The 21,959-nt window shown below is 41.7% G+C and overlaps 1 protein-coding gene across 3 annotated transcripts in view; it reads left to right on the plus strand.

Moving 5' to 3' along the window:
- Positions 1 to 21,959, plus strand: part of RNF130 (ring finger protein 130) — a 139,278-nt gene that overhangs the window by 107,989 nt on the left and 9,330 nt on the right. For 2 of the 3 annotated variants that reach the window (XM_069590388.1, XM_069590390.1), the window contains 5 exons: positions 4,919 to 4,990; positions 6,831 to 6,913; positions 15,780 to 15,876; positions 17,350 to 17,554; positions 20,728 to 20,821. In XM_069590388.1, coding sequence (XP_069446489.1) covers positions 4,919 to 4,990; positions 6,831 to 6,913; positions 15,780 to 15,876; positions 17,350 to 17,554; positions 20,728 to 20,821 — 551 coding nt within the window. The remainder of the gene's footprint in view (positions 1 to 4,918; positions 4,991 to 6,830; positions 6,914 to 15,779; positions 15,877 to 17,349; positions 17,555 to 20,727; positions 20,822 to 21,959) is intronic. The other variant, XM_069590389.1, reaches the window with a different exon arrangement.

The raw sequence follows: 21,959 nt of genomic DNA on the forward strand, positions 1-21,959 counted from the left end.
AGATGAGTGCAATTGTGTGGTAGTTTGAGGATTCTTTGGCATTGCCTTTCTTTGGGATTGAAATGAAAACTGACCTTTTCCAGTCCCGTGGCCACTACTGAGTTTTCCAAATTTTCTGGCATATTGAGTGCAACACTTTCACAGCATCATCTTTTAGAATTTGAAATAACTCAGCTGGAATTCTATCACCTCCACTAGCTTTGTTCGTAGTGATACTTCCTAAGGCCCACTTGACTTCACATTCCAAGATTTCTGGCTCTAGGTGAGTGATCATCCCATCATGATTATCTGAGTCTTGAAGATCTTTTTTGTACAGTTCTTCTGTATATTCTTGCCACCACTTCTTAATATCTTCTGCTTCTGTTAGGTCCATACCATTTCTGTCCTTTATTGTGCTCATCTTTGCATGAAATGTTCTCTTGATATCTCTAATTTCCTTGAAGAGATCTCTAGTCTTTCCCATTCTATTGTTTAAAACTCTTCAAAAAAAAAGGGAACCTAGAACCTACCTCAACATAGCAAAGGCCATATATGATAAGCCTACAGCAAACATTATTCTCAGTGGTGAAAAACTGAAAGCATTCCCCCTGAGATCGGGAACAAGAGAAGGGTGTCCACTTTCACCACTATTATTAAGCATAGTTCTGGAAGTCCCAGCTACAACAATCAGAGAAGAAAAATAAATAAAAGGAATCCAAATCAGAAAAGAAGAAGTCAAGCTCTCACTGTTTGAATATGACATGAATATACATAGAAAACCCTAAAGAGTATCAGAAAGTTACTAGAGCTGATCAGTGAATTTAGCAATGTTGCAGGATATAAAATCAATATGTAGAAATCCCTTGCATTTGTATATACTAACAGTGAAAAATCAGAGAAATTAAGGAATCAATCCCATTCACCATTGCAACAAAAAGAATTAATTATCTAGGAATAAACTTACCTAAGGAGACAAAAAGAACTGTAAACAGAAAATTATAAGACACTAATCAAAGAAATCAAAGATGACAGAAACAGATGGAGAGAGATTCCATGTTCCTGTAGAAAGAATCAATATAGTGAAAATGACTATTTTACCAAATGCACCTACAGATTCAGTGCAATCTCTATCAAGTTACCAATGACGTTTTCCATAGAACTAGAACAAAGAATTTAACAATTTACATGGAAACACAAGAGACCCCGAATAGCCAAAGCAGTCTTGAGAAAGAAGAGTGAAGCTGAAGGATTCAACCTTCCTGACTTCAGATTATACCACAAAGCTACAGTCATCAAGACAGTATGGTACTGGCACAAAAACAGAAATACAGATCAATGAAACAAGATAGAAAGCCCAGAAATAAACATGTGCACCTATGGGTACCTTATCTTTGACCAAGGAAGCAAGAATATATTATGGAGCAAAGACAGCCCCTTCAATAAATGGTGCTGGGAACACTGAACAGCTCCATGTAGAAGAATGAAATTAGAACACTTCCTAATGCCATATACAAAGATAGACTCAAAATGGACTAAAGACCTAAATGTAAGACCAGAAACTATAAAACTCTTAGAGGAAAACGTAGAACACTTGATGACATAATTCGAAGCAAGATCCTCTATGACCCACCTCCTAGTGTAACAAGTAAAAACAAAAGTAAACAAGTGGGACCTGATTAAACTTAAAAGCTTTTGCACAGCAAAGGAAACTATAAGCAAGGTGAAAAGATAACCCTCAGAATGGGAGAAAATAATAGCAAATGAAACAGCTGACAAAGGATTCATTTCCAAAATATACAAGCAGCTCATACAGCTCAATACCAGGAAAACAAACAACCCAATGAAAAAGTGGGAAAAATACCTAAACTGACATTTCTCCAAGGCATACAGATGGCTAGCAAACACATGAAAAGATGCTCAACATCACTCATTATTAGAGAAATGCAAATCAAAACTACAATGAGATATCACCTCACACTGGTCAGAATGGCCAACATCAAAAAGTCTATAAACGATAAATGCTGGCAAGGGTATGGAGAAAAGGGAGCCCTCTTGCACTGTTGATGGGAATGTAAATTAATATAGCCACTATGGAAGACAGTATGGAGATTCCTTAAAAAAACTAGGAATAAAATCACTGTATGACCCAGCAATCCCACTCCTAGGCAGATACCATGAGGAAACCAAAACTGAAAAAGACACATGTATCCCATTGTTCATTGCAGCACTGTTTACAGTAGCTAGAACATGGAAGCAACCTGGATTTCCATTGACAGATGAATGGATAAAGAAGTTGTGGTATATATACACAATGGAATATTACTCTGCCATAAAAAGGAACGCCTTTGAGTCAGTTCTAATGAGGTGGACGAACCTAGAACCTATTATACAGAGGGAAGTAAGTCAGAAAGAGAAAGATTACTATCATGTTCTAATGCACATATATGGAATCTAGGAAAATTATAACTGAAGAGTTGCTTACAGGGCAGCAGTGGAGAAGCAGACATAGAGAATAGACTTTTAGACATGAGGAGAGGGGAGGAACGGGTGAGGTGTATGGAAAGAGTAACATGGAAACTTACGTTACCATATGTAAAATAGATAGCTAATGGGAATTTGCTATATGGCTCAGGAAACTCAAACAGGGGCTCTGTATCAACCTAGAAGGGTGGGATAGGGAGAGCGGTTCAAAAGGGGGGGAATATATGTATACCTATGGCTGATTCATGTTGACGTTTGACAGAAAACAACAAAATTCTGTAAAGCAATTATCCTTCAATAAGAAATTAATTTTTTTAAAGTCAGACATGCCTGCCATATAGCTTCATAGCTGTTTGACCCAGCAGAAAGGAAGCACAGATCCTTACAAAGACCTGTGTACTGTTTGAAATGTAAAGTATATTATTTGTTTTTAGCTTTATTTATTACTGCCAAAACTGCCTCATCAACAGGGAAAAGGGTAAATAAGTTGTGGTACAATGGGATACTACATAGCATAAGAAAGAAGTGAACTGTTGATGCATGCAGCAACATGGGTTAATCTCAGGATAATTGTGCTGAGTGAACGAAAGCATACAGAAAACAGCATATACTATCATTCCGTTTATAGAAAACTCGAAAATATAAACCATAGTAGCAGAAAGTAAGTCATAGAGGATGAAGTGAAAGGATGGCAGGAAGGGGTTAGGAAGAGACACAAGGAAATTTGGGAAGGATGATAGACTGTGTTGATTATTGTAATGCTTTCATGGGTCAAGTGAAAACTTCAAATTGTACACTTTATGCAGTTTAAGTCAGTTACATGTCTATAAGGCTGTTTTTGAAATTTGTGTATGTATGCATGTATATGTATGAATGCATGTATGTGATTGAGGGGACTCGTAGATTAAAGAAGACTTGAGAGACATAGCAACCAGATGGCATGTTTAGACTTTGCTGTATGCTGATTCAAGCAAGCCAACTATAGTAAGACATTCTGGAGGCACCTGAGGAAATAGTTTGAGTGTTAGATTATGTTGATTAATTATTGTTAATTTTGTTAGGTAAGACAGTAGCACCAAACAAAAGCCCGTATCTGTTAGACATAGTTCACTTGGTATGAGTTTATGGGTGAGAGCATACAGTGCTTGTGATGTGCCTTTGAAATCCCCTAGGACAATAATGAGAGGGGAATCGATGAAAAATAGAGTGAAATATTGATAATTGAAACTCAATGGTGAGTACTTTAAAGGTTCATTAAACTCTTTTTTCTTTTGTGTACTTTGAAGTTCCTCCTAAAATTTTCTGTTGTTTTTGTTTCATCCTCAGGATGAAATCCAAGGTCTCCCTTGTTTTAGCCTCTTATCATACTACTACAGCCCCATCATCTGCCTTCTATCACAGTTTAGGATCTGGTTATATGCAAGGTGACCATCTGTCCCAGTGTGCCTGCAGTCCTGGTTTGCACCTATTGTCCCAGTATAATTATTAGCAAGGTCCTCTCACTCTCAGAACATTCTGATTTGAGTAATAAAATATATGCTCACCATAGTTACAGTTATATCAGTCTATAATTTCCCTCACATACCTGTGCCTCTTACCTATTTGTCTTTACTGGACTAGTCCTTGGTCCAGAGTCCCCCTTCCTGTCCCAGTGCTCTCCTTATCTAACTCCTTCCAACTCTTTTCCAAGCCTTAGAGAGTTGCCCGATTTAACTCTCTTAAATAAATGAGAAAAACTCAAGCTCAGAAAGGTGAGTGTACCTTCCTAAGATCATGGAGCATAGCAGTGGCAGTCAGAAGCAGAGCTCATGACTGCACCCCTTCCCCCACACGCTGATATTGATAAGCAGTTTTAAGGAGTTTTAGAGATATCCTTTCACAAAGACAGAGCTTGTATGTCTAATAGTGTGTCACCCTTGGAGCAGAATAAGCAAGCTATTGGAACAGTGGCAGTAGCTCTGACGTGTATAAGAACTAAATACTGATAATGTTTGAAATGTTTGTTAGATACAAAATGCATTGGTGATTATGACACCTGGCTTTTTTTTTTTTTTTTTTTTGCTATATACACTTATTTACCAGAATGCTAAATCTGGGGGAAACTGCCAGTTTTTCTAACTTTTTAATTGCTTTCTTGGAATCCTTTCATATGATATGACTTGGAAAGTAATGTAGGATAATAGGACTTTATATGTTCATTTTAAAATAAAGAATATCATCTAGAGTATATATTAAAAGTTATCACGAGAAGGAAAAAGGTCTGTCTGGTGATGGATATTGAGTTACTGTGATCATTTCAAAACATATACAACTATTGAATCGTTATGTTGCATACCTGATATTAATATAATGTGTATATCTATTATAACTCAGTAAAAATTGTAATAAAGTTTGCGGAAATAAGAAAAATCCAGAGATCTTTGCACTTAACATCTGTTTTTCTTTGCTATTTTCATAGCGTCGTCTTGGAGATGCAGCCAAGAAAGCCATCAGCAAATTGACAACCAGGACAGTGAAAAAGGGTGATAAGGTACAGTGATGAAATCACTTTAGCACTGTAAAAACAGTAGAGTATTTTGCTTTTTATTTGGTAGGTGACAATACATACTAACCATTTGTGTTTCCTCCATTAAGTTTTCCTTTTACTTCAAGCACACTATCTAATGCTTTATTGTAAACTAACTTCTCTTGGAAATCTTATTCTAAGAATGCCTGTCATCTGGAGATCCTCCATACAGTTTTCTAATTTTCTTGGACTTTTAATGTTCTTATCATCATTAGCTTCACTGAACTACTTATAATTTCCCTACCTGTGCTCTTCAACACTTTTCTTCTGCTAAAACCTAGCGTGCTTTGGGGTTCTTCGGTAAAGAGCCGGGAATGTGCATTCTCTTCCTGTGCTTTCTAAGACTTTGCGTCCCTCTTTTATGTTTTAATTCTTCGCAGTTCGTGGAGAACTGGAGACCCACATCCAGGGGGTGGTGGTTAACGTGGCACTTGCTCTACAGTTGGCTAAGCAGTTTGAAAGAAGGGCGCAGTTTGCTAGAGTTGGGCCTGGAAGCTTATGGGGAATAAATCAGAGAGGCAGTGATAGAAGCTATCTGTGGCTGAAATTGCTATCCTCAGTTCTTCAGTCAGATCGCAAAACTTGGTGGAGTCCTGCTTCTGCTTTCTGTGGACAAAAATAGCAACTTAATGTGAGATCCTGTATTCAATATATTCAAGGCTATCTAGAATTTAAAAATTGTGTCTCTGAAGGCGTAAAAACCAAACCTGTCTTCTGCTAAAAACCAACTAATTTTTTATCAAAGAGCTCTGGAAGGATAATTACAGATAATTCTCCATCCTCTTAAGTTTTACCACTTTCTTGACTTTACTCATTTTTATTCCCACTTCCTTGACACCCTACATCTAGTTTCCCTTGTCACAGCTCCAAAAGGTAGAAATATTTTCAGTGAACTTCATGGTACACGAAAGAAAAAACTAAAAATACTTGCAGAAAATATATGTAGCATCTCAAAAACTGTACTTCATGCCAGAGGAGTGATCACCCATATAAATGCTTTTTTGATCTGATAGCCTTCAGCTGCCACATTAATTTGAATTTCTCTGGAGCCCATTCACCTTATCCATCCTACTTTGTCCCCCATGCTAACCATCTTTCCTTATTAAAGCCAACACTTTTTCTTAGTTTGTATCTCCTAGACCTGTCAACAGTTGTCCTGCTGAGTTTGAGTCCAAGGGGCAGTGACGCAGCAAGCAGTGTTGCCTTTCCTGGTAGAGCTCTGCTAATGACAGGCAGGGGAACCCTTCCCCAGTCCAGAGGAGGCAGAGATCAGTTACCCTTGTTGACCAAGCACCTGGCAGACTCTTCCTGAACCTTGATCAAGACCTAGTACAGAGTCGAATCCATGGCTGTTCTCTGTCCCAGATCTCCCATCCTTGGGGCAGGTCTTGTGGTGGCTCACCACCTTTCCTGCCAGTACTTAACTTTGTGGTGAGATGAGTGTCCTGGTGAGGAAAACATACTCAGAATACTGATGCAGCCGTGGTGGAGAGAAGATGATCCAAGGTGATGGCTGATTTGAATCTTGAAAAACGTTATTATTCTGATTTCTAAGATATTTCACAAACAGAATTAGTAATAATTGTTATACTGTAGTTTAAAAACAAATTAGATTGGCTTGCATACAATTTGGGTTGACACAGTTAAGCAGTTGGAAACATACTACATTTTTTATAACCTTTCATCCTATAATCATCTGTTTACCATAGTTGCCACAGGAGAAATTTTAGCTGGATTGTATGTCCTCCATTTAGGTACTTTTAGGAGGAGTGTGTAACTTTTGTTCCCATGCTTTGCGTTTCAGGAAACAGACCCAGACTTCGACCATTGTGCAGTCTGCATAGAAAGCTATAAGCAGAATGATGTTGTCCGGATTCTGCCCTGCAAGTACGTCGGCTTTCTTTGTTTAAAGTAGAATGGTGCTAATGTGATTTGTGTATCTCCCTTTTGGAGTGGGTATCTGTTTGCTTTTGAGAGCCATTCTTACCCACAACTTTTCTGGTAGGAAGAGGCCTGGCTGCACACTGAACGTAGTGGTGAACAGAAATAATACAGAAGGACATCTTTATGCTGGCCCTGCCATTTCTGAGTCTTGCGGCCCTGGCAGCTCTACTGCAGACTTCAGCAAGAACTGACTGCAAACCCTCTCTAGTTAAGAGAAAAATGGCTGGGGTGCATCAGTAGCCTAAAAGCAGTGAGGTCAAGAATTTTGATTTCTGTGATTTCTGTGGGTTTCAGATCTAGCCACTGGTCCTCTCCTTCTCAGATCAAGGGTTGATCACTAGTCCCTCCAATAAAGCCTCAGCAGTGTCCACTTGGTACTTGGTACCAGAACTCTGCAATGGCAGGTGGCTTCTTTACCACTAGGCCGCATGGCAGAAAGTGAAGAGGAACTAAAGAACCTCTTAATAACGGTTAAGGAGGAAAGTGAAAGAGCCACCTTAAGACTAAATATTAAATTAAGATCATGGCATCCGGCTCCATTACTGTATGGCAAATAGAAAAGGAGAAGATGAAAGTAGTGACAGATTTCCTCTTCTTGGGCTCCAGAATCACTGCAGATGGTGACTGCAGCCATGAAATCAGAAGACTATTGCTTCTTGGCAGGAAAGCGATGACAAACCGAGACAGTGTGTTGAAAAGCAGGGATATTACTCTGCCGACAGGAGTCCATAGAGTCAAGCTTATGGTCTTCCCAGTGGTCAGGTATGGTTGTGAAAGCTGGACCGTAAAGAAGGCAGAACGCCAAAGAATTTATGCCTTTGAAGTGTAGTGCTAGAAAAGACTCCTAGAAGTTCCTTGGACAGCGAGAAAATCAAACCAGTCAATCTTAAGGTAGATCAGTCCTGAATATTCACTGGAAAGACTGATCCTAACGGTGAAGCTTCAATATTTTGGTCATCTGATGCACGCAGAGAACTCATTGGGAAAGTCCCTGATGCTAGGAAAGATCGAGGGCAGGAGACGAGAGCATCAGAGGATGACGTGGTTGGATGGCATCACCGATGCAGTGAACATGAACTTGGGAAAACTTCAGGAGATGGTGAGAGACAGGGAGGCCTGGCATGCTGCAGTTCATGGGGTCACAAGAGTCAGACATGAGTGGGCAACTGAGCAACAACCAGAACTCTAGGGCTTGGGTTAAGCCTTTGACTGGCCTTGGCTGTGTGAAGCGGGGGGCTGCTACGTGCTGTGTGCCCGCCCCAGGTCAGGCACTCTGCTCTGTGCAGTTTGCATCCGCTCTCTCCCCGCTGTCCAGTGAGGTGTGGGGAAGCCAGTAGTGGAGCTTCCGGGGTCAGGGTCACGCGACTCAGAAATGCCAGCGCTGGTATAAAAATGGCCTTCTGCATTATTCCTACTCTTTACAGAGGGCCGCATGCCTCCCTCAGAAAGGAGGATGTTCACCTGCACTCTGGTGCCCCCAAAGAGTGTGTGGATTTCTCCCATGGTGCTATGCCACGCTCGGGAGTATGAAACATTAAGAGACACAGTCTGAGCACTGATTGGAAAAAATACCAAGTCACCTACCGAGAAGCCTAAAATCAAAAGCCTTCTCCCCTTCTCACTGAAAACTCATTCACATATCTCTTACCTTCTAATAATATGGAACACGTGAATGAATAAAATAATCAGTAGCAGTTGTCTCTGTGAGGCTACTGGTGTTAATTTATTTATTCACAAAGTTATACATTTTGAATCCAGAGAGATCTGGGTTTCTTTAAATAATAACTTACAAATAATTCCATATATGGAGACGGAAAAACCAAGATTCTGGAAGTCACGTCATTTAGTTTACATATTAAGGAAACCCTATAAAACTAAATGTCAGCTGTCCTGTAGAAAATTAAATTATCTAATTATAGTTTTTCAGATCTAAAACCTTGAAGCTAAAGGAAATACACATACAAACACAGTTGACCCCTGTACAACGCAGGTTTGAATTGCACCAGTTGACTTATTTCAGTAGTAAATACTGTAGTAATAGGTGATCAGCTGATGGTTGAATGTGCAAAACCGTGAATACAGAAAAAAAGAAAGTGGAAGTGCTAGTCACTCAGTGGTGTATGACTCTGCAGCCCCTTGGACTGTAGCCCGCCAGGCTCCTCTCTCTGTGGGATTTCACAGGAGTGGGTAGCCATTCCCTTGTCCAGGGGATCTTCCCAACCCAGGGATCGAACCTGGGTTTCCTGCATTGCAGACAGATTCTTTACCATCTGAGCCAGCGGGGAAGCCCACGAATTCAGAGGGCTGACTGTAAGGTTATAAGATTTTCAACTTGAGTGGGCGTCGGCACCCTAACCACTGCCCCTCCACATTTGTTCAAGGATCAGCTGTACACATCAGGGGAAACGGTAGTGGGTACTTTATAAAGCATAATCAGCTCTTACTTGCTTTTAAAAACTGTTATTACCTTGCACAGATATCTTTTGAAACTGGAATAGCCAGGAAGAAGTCAAGTCTTTGCAGATTCTCTGTCTTTCTGTCTCAGTCCAGGGGCCCCTAGGACTGTCTGGGACCTAAGAATGAAGGCTTCCAAAGCTGTTAATGGTAATTAGTAAGGTGACAGTGTTTTCCTCAGGGGAGCCTCAGCTGAAGTTAGACTGTGCTGGGAAATTTGTTCCGTATTCTTTCTGTCCTTCAAGAATTGGCTTTTCTAGAGTCTCATTCCTGGTTCTCTTGTTTCCTTCCAAAGGTCAAGAATCAATGGGGAGCTTTCAGAAATACATACTGAGGGGAGCCCCAGGCTTGTTTGTTTTTATTAGGTACCAGGGGTGACTCTGATGCTGCAGAGCCAGGCCATCTATTGAAATGTGGAGCTGTGCTTGACCTTAGAAATTTCTTAGAAGTTGACCTACCACCAAAGGAAGGGATCTCAACTTCTGTATTTGTTGTCTGCTTTCGAGTATTAGAATTGGACAAACAGCGTTTTTTTTGCACCCATGACTAAGACATTGCTCACAGGGTTGTCTTTTGTTCGTGGACCATTGTCTAGATGACACTTCCCCTTTTACTTTGAAGCTAGTTGTGGCTTTCTCTGTGTTGCACAGCCGGCTCAGCAGAACATTCCCTCTGACTGAGCTGGGGACAATAGCATGATTCTGAGGTGTAGTAAAAACTAACTTTGCAATCAAGCAACATTTTGTGTGACCCAAGTTGACAGTTTTTTACCTAGAGCAAGGTCTTTCCACCCGGGCACTGTTGACATTCGGGACCAGACGTTTCTTCATTGGTCAGGCTTGAGGGGCTCCCCCTGCATTGCGAGTTACTTAGCAGTATCTTTGGCTCCACTTAGTAGGTGCCAGTAACACCCCCCACATATGGCCATTGACAACCACAAATGCCTGCAGTTGAGGACGCCTAACCTAGAGAATGGCTCCACACAAATACTCATCTTTATTCCACATCTTCTCCAAGCCTCTGTTTTCCCATGGATTCCTCTCAAGTACCTTTGAATTAACAACTCTTGTGTGCTTCTTGCTCTGGTCTCTCTCCCTCAGATACTCTGCCTTCCCTCTGTAGTCTTTGGGTCATTAAAACGGGTCTGATGTGTGACTCGGCTTTGTCTTCCTTTAGCTCTGGTTGCCAGACAGCTCTGGTGCCTGGAAGGCTAGCTGGGCCTGGAGCACTGCCCAGAGCCCCTCTTTTCCCCTGGTCATCTCTCCCTTCTCCTCACGCAGCACATCCAGGGGTATCTATTCTCCTTAAACATCTTCACTCACCCCTTTATTCCTCACTCTCATCAGATAACTTCACTGTTACCTTCACAGAAACCAATGGCTGTTAGTTGAAATTCTCCTGGCTTCCTGATCCTGAGCCTTCACGCGCGCCTGCCTCCACACCCACCCTTGCAACCTTGCCTCCCGTCAGGACAGAGGACCGCCTCCTTGGTTCTAACGTGCTTTTTCAACCTGGGCCTCTGTGTGCCAACACCTTCCCATCCTTGAGACCTAGCTCTGTTGACTCTTTGCTCCCTCCAGTTCTTGTTCTTTCTGTCTCTGCCCACCAGCATTTCATCACGCTCAAGCATTTCCTCTCCAGTTTGTATAACTCTCTTTCAAACCCAACTCTGAAGCTGTGCCACCCTACAGCTTCTCCCTTTTATAGCCAGATTCTGAAAATCAGCTGCACTCACTGTCTCTTCCCAAGTAAGGCAGGAAGAAAGTACAGGTGCCTTTATGTCTGTTTGTCCTTCCTTTTAACATACCTACCCCAAGACTGAACTAAAACTTTCTGCAGAGAGCAAACCTCTCGTGGATTGCTGCTTCTTGCTGCATGGCCTTTACTCTTTACCTTTGTCACATTACTTTCCTGAGGACAGATGGCAGTCAGCACCACACTGGGACCTCCTCCTCGTGTCAGCTGATCAGTCAGCTGTCCTCTGGATGTTAGCCAACACATCTTAGAAACTGGAAAACTGACCCCCTGTTTTGCACCTCTTCTATTTAAATATTAAACCACAAAATTTTTAGTGGTTAAAAACACTTTTCAGAAGTAGAGTGCTGCAGCTCGGCTCATTGTATGTCTAAGATGCCACCTCGGAAGCTAAAGTGGGTCAGTCACCTGGCGGCTGGCAGAGGCACTGTTGTGATGCCTCCTCCTCAGAGGGAAAGCCTATTTAAACAGTGTCTCCTGCCAGTCCTAGTTCGGGGAAAAGAGGAGTTCCTGTCTCTGACCTTTAGTAATCCTGGATCCTTTTATATTTGCCAGGTTCTTGCACGGCACCAAGAGGCTGCAGAGCTGTGAAAACAACTCGCCTTCAATGTAGACGCCTCACCCCACCCCCAGCCATTGTTCTGATCACTCTAGCTTACAGTGCGTTGGGAAGTAGGAGAGTGGGAAGGCATTGTGTTTTAATGTTACTGGTTTTGTTCCCTTTCTGTTCTATACTTCCACATATCCCAAAGTATTTCTGTATCCCAGCGTATCTCTAATAGGAATAAAGGACTTTTCTGAAGCTCTGATACACTTGTCCTTTACACGTTTCACTGTTCCTCAACGCATCACCCGCTTTCCGTCCGTGTACACCGCTCAGCCCTAAGTGTGTTGGGCCCTTTTCTGTGTTTATGTGCGTTTTTATTATTCGGGTCTTTTTAGAACAGTGGGAAGGGGTTCTTTCCAGGTTTGACTGGCCCCACGTGCCCCTCTGAGGTGTCTGTGGATGCCTTTCATACATCTCCAAGCCTGTAAGAGGTCACTCTGGCACAAGTGTGCAGAGACCCAAGGCACGCTGAAGTGTTCTGACCATGTAGCAGGAGTTGTGTGGAATATTGGCATTACTTTGCCTGGTTGTATGTTTAATAATACCTTTTATTTGCATATCCTTGGTGCCTTTTCTAAGTTTTTCACTTACTGCTCCAAACAGCCTCACGAGTTAGATGGCAGGCAGCCTTCCCCACTGTGCTTCTCCCCCGCAGTGTTCAGATGAGACAGCTGGTAGTCAGAAAGTGCTGTTTGTCACAGCTCAGGCTGTCGTAGGGGCAGAACTTTGCCCAGGAGGAAGGGAAGGCCATGTGGAGTTTGGTTAACAGCAGACCCGAGGAGACAGAAGCAAGAGGTCAAGAAAACAGGTGACGAAGAAGAGATGGGCAACTACAGGGCAGCCCTTCACCACAGAGCTGTCAGTGGCCCGAGGGAGAGTGATGGGCTGGTGTCAGGAGGGCCAGCAGGTAAAGAGAGGTGTGCTGTGGGAATGAGACTGATGCTTTCTGAGCCAGCTGCAGGAGCTAGACTGTTGAAATCCTGGAAAGAGCGTGGCTGGAGGAAGAAGTTTGGGAGGGAGGGAGGAAGGGGCAGCTTGCTGGCTGGGGTGGGGACTGAGGGTGGGAAAGCCATAGGGTGGGCAGATAGCCTAAAGGAAAAGGGTTTTTTATGCAGAGAAAAAACTTTCTGATTTTGAGTTAGCTAAGGAAGAGAGGCTTTCTTTCCCAGCTTGTCCCTGGAGAACTTGGTCTTTGTTTCCCTTCATACACTGCTCCACAGGGAACCAGACACTTTCTTTTAGATCAGCAAACCTACAAGGGAACACTTAAGGACCCTGACATAAGAGAAATCCGTTTATAACTAAGGTTAAAGGGACAGAGAACACTCAGCTTACACAGCTTTAAAAATTACGGGATTAAACCATTTTGTTCGTTCCAAATAACCAGTAATAGAAAAGAAAAGCTAGGTAATAAGAAAAGAGGAAAGCAGAAACACTGGTAAGAAGGGAAGGTAAAAACCAGCAGTGCTGGCTTAAACCAGGATTTCCACAGAGAACTGGTTCAGGTCAGCTCCCCAACACCACAGCGGCTGCACCAGAGGTCACACAACCTTCTCTTCTGTCACCTGCCAACTGGGCCAAGTCCACTGTCCACACTGCATCGAACTGGCTGAGAGCACCTTCCCAGCCCTCTATCTCTGCCAACGCTGACAAAACCCTCATTGGTCCATAGACCTCCCAGAAACATTGCCAAATAAAGGCAGATGCACCCTTGCAGTGAGGAGGAGCTGTCATTCATGTAAGACCTAAAGGGGTCTGTATCTGAAGAAAGGACTGGAGGCCTTGTTCTTATCTTTCTTAGGCCAGCCACAGCCAACACCGTTCACAGCTGCTGGGGAATAGTCCCCACCTCTGAGAATACCCTCAGTGGAATTCTGGGGCAAGCCTTTATCTCCCTTTCAGAGTACACTCTAGATGCAAGGAAGAGTAAACAGATGTGACAGTGTGTTATGTATACTGAGTTTAGGCCTTGCCTCTGGTTTGATGACTTTCACCTCTTAAGTGAAAACCTTCAGGGGTAATGAGGTTCTGATTCATTGTGTAAGTTTCAGACTGTGTGTACTAAGTCACTTAAGGCGTGTCTGACTGTTTGCGACCCCATGGACTGTAGCCCACCAAGCTCCTCTGTCCATGGGATTCTTCAGGCAAGAATACTGGAGTGGGTTGCCAAGCCCTCCCACAGGGGAGATTCGCAACCCAGGGATGGAACTGGCGTCTCTTATCTCTCCCACACTGGCAGGCGGGTCCTTTACTGCTAGCACCACCGTTTAGTTGCCAATGTCTTCATTCTTGGGCTTCTCAGGTGACTAAGTGGGTAGAGAAGCTGCTTGTCATGCAGGAGATGTGGGCAGAGTCGGACACGACTGAGCATGCACGCACATCTTGATTCTTCCCCCAAAAAGTGGGCACAAGGCTACCAAGGGATGATCGGTTATTTGGGTTGAAACTGTAAGCATGAATGTTTCTTCCAAATCCCAGTTAAAACAGTGAGTTTTCTAAATCTCGTACTTTTTTTAATCAAAGCTGCGTTTTAAAACAGGTATATATATTTTGAAAAGGTATGCGTAACTACTTATAAGCTAATATATAAATTACAAATTAACAACATTTAAAAAGCATATGATGGTTCAACTTGATATCTTTCTCAGAATTTCTTTCATGTTATCCCGAGACTGTGATGAGCCAATGGTGCCCGGAACGCCTGTCCTGGCCCCTGTCTCTGCCCCTGCCCCTGCCCCATTGGCCAGGACTCTGGGGCTTCCTTGTGGCCTCATTTCAGGTTCTCAGAGCTACCACAGGGAGGTACAGGAGCTTGAGAAATGATTTCAACAGCTCCCTCACTGTCTTTTCTCCTTTCCATAGGACACAGGCAACTTCTTCAAGAATGCAAAGCCCTCCATGACTTATTTCCAGTCACAAGGATGTGACTGTCCACTCTCTGGAATAAAAATCACCCATCCTGTCTCCCTTCAACATTTCAGCTAAAAACTGCTGGTTAAATGTTATCTGATTTCTGAGCACAGCTCATCCCTAAAAATAGTCCCAACTACCCTGTAACTTTACAAGCATTTAACTTGGGTTGCTTAGAAGTCTTTTTTTTTTTTTTTTTAATTTCATTTACTAATTTTTTTGTTTTTACCTTTGGTTTATTTTTTTTAATTGGAGGAAAATTGCTTTTACAGTGTTGTGTTGGTTTCTGCTATACAACAACATAAATCAGCCATAATCAGACAGACATCACCTCCCTCTTGAGCATCCCTCCCCACCCATCTAGGTACTCACAGAGTGCCAGGCTGGGCTCCCTGTCTATCTGTTTTACAAGAACTCTTTAAATGATGTTTTAAACAACATTTAAACAGAAGTCCATGAAACTAATTATATAGAATTTAAACTCCTTGTTAATATTTAACTCCTGGTTAGTACTTCCCTGGTGGCTCAGACAGTAAAGCATCTGTCTACCGTGCGGGAGACCCAGGTTCGATCCCTGGGTCGGGAAGATTCCCTGGAGAAGGAAATGGCAAACCACTCCAGTACTATTGCCTGGAAAATCCCATGGACAGAGGCGCCTGGTAGGCTACAGTCCGTGGGGTCGCAAAAGAGTCGGACACGACTGAGCGACTTCATTTCACTTTACTTCACTTAGTATTTTTTGAAATTCTGTTTTTCTGCTTTAGATATTGGAAACAACTGATTTATAAGATACAGTTATCTTGATTCTTAGTAAATTTCCTACTTTTCCTCAAATCTTTGTTTGGAATTTGGTGGAATAAAACCACACAGCCAAATACTACTTATCAGTTCTCATTATACAGTGCTATTAACATACGAGATTGGGTTTAGGAGATTTTCTGCCAGTTCTGTTCTAGTACATCCCCAGTATTTGTCTCTTGGGACCAAACAGACTAACTAAAAATTTCATTTATTTACATTTTGACCTAAGAGTTTTTCAGGATATAATTTGTGATATAATTCTCCCTTTTTTTTTTTTAATAGGCATGTTTTCCACAAATCCTGCGTGGATCCCTGGCTTAGTGAACATTGTACCTGTCCTATGTGCAAACTTAATATTTTGAAGGCCCTGGGCATTGTGGTATGTTTCCTATTTTGTTGATGCTTCTGTGTCGTTTTACCTCTAAGCATAACATAACATAGGCTTTCTCTGCCACATAGTCTTGTGGGTCCAATACTACATTTTTCCCACATCAAAGTCCAGCCCCCATCAGAGAACCCATGGAAGAGCAGCTGAAGAACTGTGCCAATCTGCTTTAAAGCATGCTTCTGTTGGTGGTAGGTGTATGACGAGGAACTCAGGTAGAAAGAAGGATGTGATTTTCCTGTATTCCAGTATCTTTTTTTTTTTTTTAAGGAGTAGAATGCGGATTTTTAACTGTAGTTCAGCAGTAAATTTTTTTTTTCCAGTAGTAATTTTTTCTGCATTCAACATGGCGTAAAACCGTGTCATTACTTATGTCTCTCCTCTTGAATTTGGCTTTGCTCTCCTAGATGTTGGTAATTGCAGTCAGTGAGGGTAGGCAGTGCCAGCCCTGAGCTGATCTCTGACAGCTGGGTAGGGGCTTCGGTTGGGTGCCAGCCACATAGAGCGCTTCAGCCATAGCCAGGTGAGCCAGCGTTGACTACCTGAGGACCTTGGAGTTCTTTCAAGAGTGATTGAATAATCTCCATATAGTGAAGAAAGTTTATGTTGACCCAACAGATGAATTCCTCATTTTAGCCTTGCAGATCTGAATAATCCTATTTAAAATATGCTATCAGATGACATTTTAGGAGCAATCCAGTTAGGTAGTAGTGCCCCGTTTATCCTCCCATCTTCAAAGATCATGTCAGTGATTTGTAGTTTCCTTACCTCTTAACTTGACACTGCCCTAGATAATCCCTTCTGATGAGGGCCGTCCTTGAGACTGTCTGGCAGCGTCCCTGGCCTTCCATATCCACTGTTTAGTGGATGATAGTAGCCTTTAGCCCCACAGCACTCTATTCCTCTCTCTTAGCATTAGATGCTTAAATTTTGAAACAGGTTTTTTTAGAGTCAGAAGACTTTTCAGTGTTGATCTACTCTTGGTTGTATGCTTTCTTTATGTTTAAAAGGTGAAATATATTTAAAGCCTGACTAGCAAATAGATGAGGTGTTAAAGAACAGTTAATAGGGTGAAAGGGATATTGTATGTTATCTGTGTTAACACATGCACCAAAGTGATACTGCACTGTCAACTTTATAATAATAATAACAATAATAATGAATCTCTTTGCCTGCGAGCCATGTTCACAAAAAGTTGTCCTTTATAAAGATGAAGTATCCAGTTTTCTCAGTTCTATAGTGGATTTTGGCTTTCCTTTGTATCATTTTGGGAAATAAATCATCTGTTTCTTTTAAATAAAAACTCTTGAACAAGAATGGAAAGTGTAAATGGGGGCGGGGGAGAAATAAGAGGAAATCACATGGAAAAAACTGATAAAATCTTTTCAACAGGATGTCAAGCATTTAGAATTTGAAAAAAGGATCTGTTAATCTTACAAGCACTTTTAACCTGGAAATATTTTGCAGCCAAATTTACCGTGTACTGATAATGTAGCATTTGATATGGAAAGGCTCACCAGAACCCAAGCAGTTAACCGAAGATCGGCCCTAGGTGAGCTCGCCAGCGACAACTCCCTTGGCCTCGAGCCACTTCGCACTTCGGGGATCTCGCCTCTTCCTCAGGATGGCGAGCTCACTCCTCGAACAGGAGAGATCAACATCGCAGTAACAAGTAAGTGGGCCCTGTGCCCGGGGCGTGGGACTGGCTTGCCGCTGATATTTGACGTGTGGTGAAGAGTTGAGGCGATCGGCCACCGGGGCCAGTGACTTTAAAAAGTCTGTAACTGAGAAAGTCGTGGGTGCTTTTGTTAAAACAGATATTTATAATCATGGAACTTGTGTGTCTGTATGTCACTAATGATTATAGCTGCCATTTGACGAGCAGTTGACCAGAGGTCTGTCTCACTAGCTGCTCATCAGCCTGTTTTGAAGTGGCTGTGTTGCACGCAGGGGTGAGAGGTGGGGCGCCCGCCGCGCCGCAGGTCCTGTGTAGCTGAGCCCCAGTGCTCTCTAGTTTCTGTGCTGCAGGAAACAGTGAAACACTCAGCCAGAATCTGAGCCTAAAACTCACAACTTTAAGAACCGTTGAGATAGCCAGCTGCTGCTCACTGTAGTTTGCACTTTTATGAAATTTGGCATCTTGATACAATTGTACAAGAGGTGTGAGAAAAGCCATAAGATAATCTACTTTCAAAAAATGTTCTGGGCTAGTTATGAATGTCATGATTGTTGAAATGTTGACAAGAAAAAAAAAAATGCTCTGAGTGCTTTGATGGCCTTACCAAAGTATGAGTGGGCTGGCAGGCGTGTGAGTGGACATTCACCCTGTAACAAGCCAGCTGTTTCCAGTCCATCCTTTGTGTTAGTCTCTTCTAACAACCTTTCACCCCATCTTCCTCATCACCACTCTGGTGCTGCCTTTTTCCGTATATGCTGTGCTTGCCTATAGCTTCAAGCCCTAACCCTAATGGGACTCCTCTCAACTTCTGGGAGTCAGTAAAATGGATAGAACTATTACAAAAAGACTTTTCCCTTAAGAAGTAAGACTTGGGTGGTCTATTCAGTTGATTTATACATGTTTTTAGCCAGCCAAAAATTGTTAGGAAATGATTTTGCAGGTTTTATTCTCATTTGTTTAAACTCAAGGAGAGTTCGTTAAGTTATAGAATCAGTAAAACTATTATTTGGTACATTTTGGCTAATTTCTTACCATTTCCCAGTGGTTTGTTTTAACAGCATTGCATGTTTTCCTGTTTTGACATTTAGGTTTTATGGGCTAGATTTTTTTTTAATGATGTAATAATAATAAAGGAGACAAAGGTTGCCTGTTTATTAATGAGTTATTGGTAGGTCTTTCATTGATCAACATTTATTGAGCACCTACTACTATATTAAGTAATTATCACATTATATTTTACAAGAAATATCCTTTCAAAATCTTACATTTTGATGATAAAAATATTACTTCATGTGTCAAATTAATCACCTTTAGCAAATGTGTACATGTTAAAATGGAATTCATGTGGTTAAATTAGACCGAAGCTGCTTCTCCATTGAGCCCCAAGCTCTGCAGTGCCATAGTAACTGCAGCGCGTTCAATCAGCATCCACTGTTTGCAAGGCACTGTGCTAAATACACACTGGGGAGGGCAGAGGTGGCCGAGACCCTGACGCAGTGGATCGGTGCTAAAGTACCTCTGGCCCATCGGGTGTTGTTGTGATGGTGTTTACCTCTTCTGGTTACTTATTTTTATAACTGAAATGCCATGCATGTCTGGATGCTATATTCAACATTGGAAACATAGATGTAATTGAAGTTAGTCTGCTTATCATGTATAAAAAAGTCTTAAGAAGAAAAAAATAAAGAATGCTATATTAAGCTTCTTGAAATTGACGACCAGCATCTCTTAATTTTCTTTAAATGCCAGTATATATTTTTTCTAATTTAAAATATAAGGGGTTAAAAATGGTGGATTTTGCATGGGTTCTTGAATGTTTATTATTTTGCCTTAAAGAAAAAACCTTATAAATTCACTCTGTTGATGAAGAATTTGTATTCCAAGAAGCAGTGGCTGCACTGTTATCTAAAAAGAAAGAGCTTGCTGTGCATTTTAATGATGTAAACCAAGATGGGCAGAGAAATGCTTATAGAACAATTCAGCATCCTGGAATCCTGAAGAACAATTCTTCTTAACCTTTTGAAGCTCACCACCTTTAAAATTCTATGAAAGTATAATAACTTCTTCTAGAAGAATTAGTGGGCGCACACGGTGTTGCATAGCTGTAGGATCCATGGAAAGCAGATTAGAGACACCCGTGTTACATATAGCTTTCACATATAAACATTTGGCATTCCAAGTGTAAATTTCTTCTCTCTGCATTATTGCAATAGTATAGGGAATTTCACTGTGTAAAACTTTGTTAAACCAGTCCTAGTTTGTGTATACTTTAGGAAATATTTTATAGTTAAAACTTTTTAGGAAGTCAGATTGATTCTCAGGTTGTTTTTATGGTTCTCAGTAAATACTGTTTTTGAAATATTACCTTGATGATACAGAGTTTGAAAAGTCAAGGGAAAATATTAACTGATTTCTTAGATCTAGAAAGAGACTAGATAAAAAACCTTTAGAGTTCTGTGTACCGGAGGTTTTCATCTCTTTGATGGGCCAAGTCTCTTGTGAACAACCTTCCCTTTCTACTTCTGCTTAATAAAGCCTCAGCAGCCACTGCTGCTTCTTAGTGGTGGAGTTGTGAAGGGTAGTCCTCTTCTTTGCAGGAGACACCAATAAGATGTCCTTTTTAAAAAAGACTCTTAAGTAAAGCCACTCATAGACAAAAAGAATACAGGTGAGAATGCCATGGAGAACTGCTTGGAGTCCCCACGGGACCTTTGGGGCCCACTGCTCCATCTTTCTAAGCCTTTCTGTAGGAGTGAGTGGCACAAGCCTGCAGAAGTGACAGGTGAAGAAAAGGTTATAAGTATGGCTAGCCCGCTTCACTGTCATTTAAATTGACGAGTTTAAAAACCTGTGTCCATGTGCCATTTTATACACGTCTTTTCACTGCACACTTTTTGGTGGCCACACCCCTCACAGACCTCAGGACCTTAACTGGAAGAAGTGTTTGGGCCATGCTTTCCTTTCTCCCGTGCAGCTTTCGCCACTACTCCACTAACCTTCTGCACTTAGTAGCTCTCTGGCAAACCTCCTCCTGCTTCACTTCCTTGTGCCAGTCTTGGCTTACACCTTCGCTGACGTCTGCTTCGTTGCATTTGAGGGAAATGTTGACATCGATTTGACTTAAGTCTTCTCCCCAGAGTGATTTCCTCCCTTTCCTTTGTCAACAGAAGAATGGTTTATTATTGCCAGTTTTGGTCTCCTCAGTGCCCTCACACTCTGCTACATGATCATCAGAGCCACAGCTAGCTTGAATGCTAATGAGTAAGTAACAAATTGTTTTTTGGATTGCATGTGCCAAATGACCCCAAGAAAATATGTCATTTTCGTAAAGATCATGAGAATTGGCTTCCACCAATTTCATACTGATCCTGATGGGATCATACCTAACAAAACATTTTATTTCACAAACAGTAACACTGATTGGGAGTTCACTTTGTTCACTTTAGAGAAGATCTCGGGGCTTTCATTAGCCACAAGGTTAGAATAAATCAACGATGGAACAAATGCCAAGAAAAGCAGCACAGTTGTAGTACGTAGAGAATCCCCACATCCTGATCGTTGATGGGGTTAGCCTCGCAGGATGAGCCTCACGTGCTCGTCAAACTTTACCTGGAGTTTTATATACTAGCTTTCGGTGGAGAACTGGCACCCTGGCCTATGGTCACAGGAACATGGATATTTAACCTGCAAGAAAGAAGCAATCGAAAATATCTGTGACTTCTAAATGTTAGAAAGACGATCAGGAAAAAAAAAAATAAGCATAGACTGTATTTTCACAGGACAAAATGAAGACGAGGTTACAGATAGGCAAAATTTCACCTTGGTAAAAGGAAGAACATCTGTCAGCAAGCTACTTACCAGTGAGATTGTTTGCTGTCGGGGTAGGGAGTGCCCTGGACCAGGGATGCAGGCAGAAGCTGCATTTTACTTGTCAGAGCTGTTGGATGGAAAATTTGGGCTGGATAACTGTTGAGGTCCACTTTGATCCAGTGGTTTTCCAAAAGTAGCTTTCCATGGGGGTAGCTTCTTTCCATGGGGGTGGCTTTATTTGTTTTGCATTAAATTTGGGGCATTTACTTTAGGATATTATTCAGTCCTTTCTTTTAAGCAATATTCATGAAAACTAATTCAAGATGAAAGCATCCCTGGAACACTGCCAAAATTTGAACTTGAATTGGTGGAGTTCCTGTGCTCTCTGTATTCTGTTATGTCCTGGCACTTTAGTTGAGTAGTAACAACCAACCACGCTCATGTAATTGATTTCATTAAATGCTCATAGCCCAACTGTAGAAACAATGGGCAAGAAACTTCCATTTCCAATGACATGATCTTATTACTTCTAACCTGATCTTTTGGCTAGATACTTACAAGAAGTACCCTTTGGCATTCTTGACATATT

The sequence above is a fragment of the Ovis canadensis genome, chromosome 5 (genome assembly GCF_042477335.2).
Source record: "Ovis canadensis isolate MfBH-ARS-UI-01 breed Bighorn chromosome 5, ARS-UI_OviCan_v2, whole genome shotgun sequence".
Lineage (NCBI taxonomy): Eukaryota > Metazoa > Chordata > Mammalia > Artiodactyla > Bovidae > Ovis > Ovis canadensis.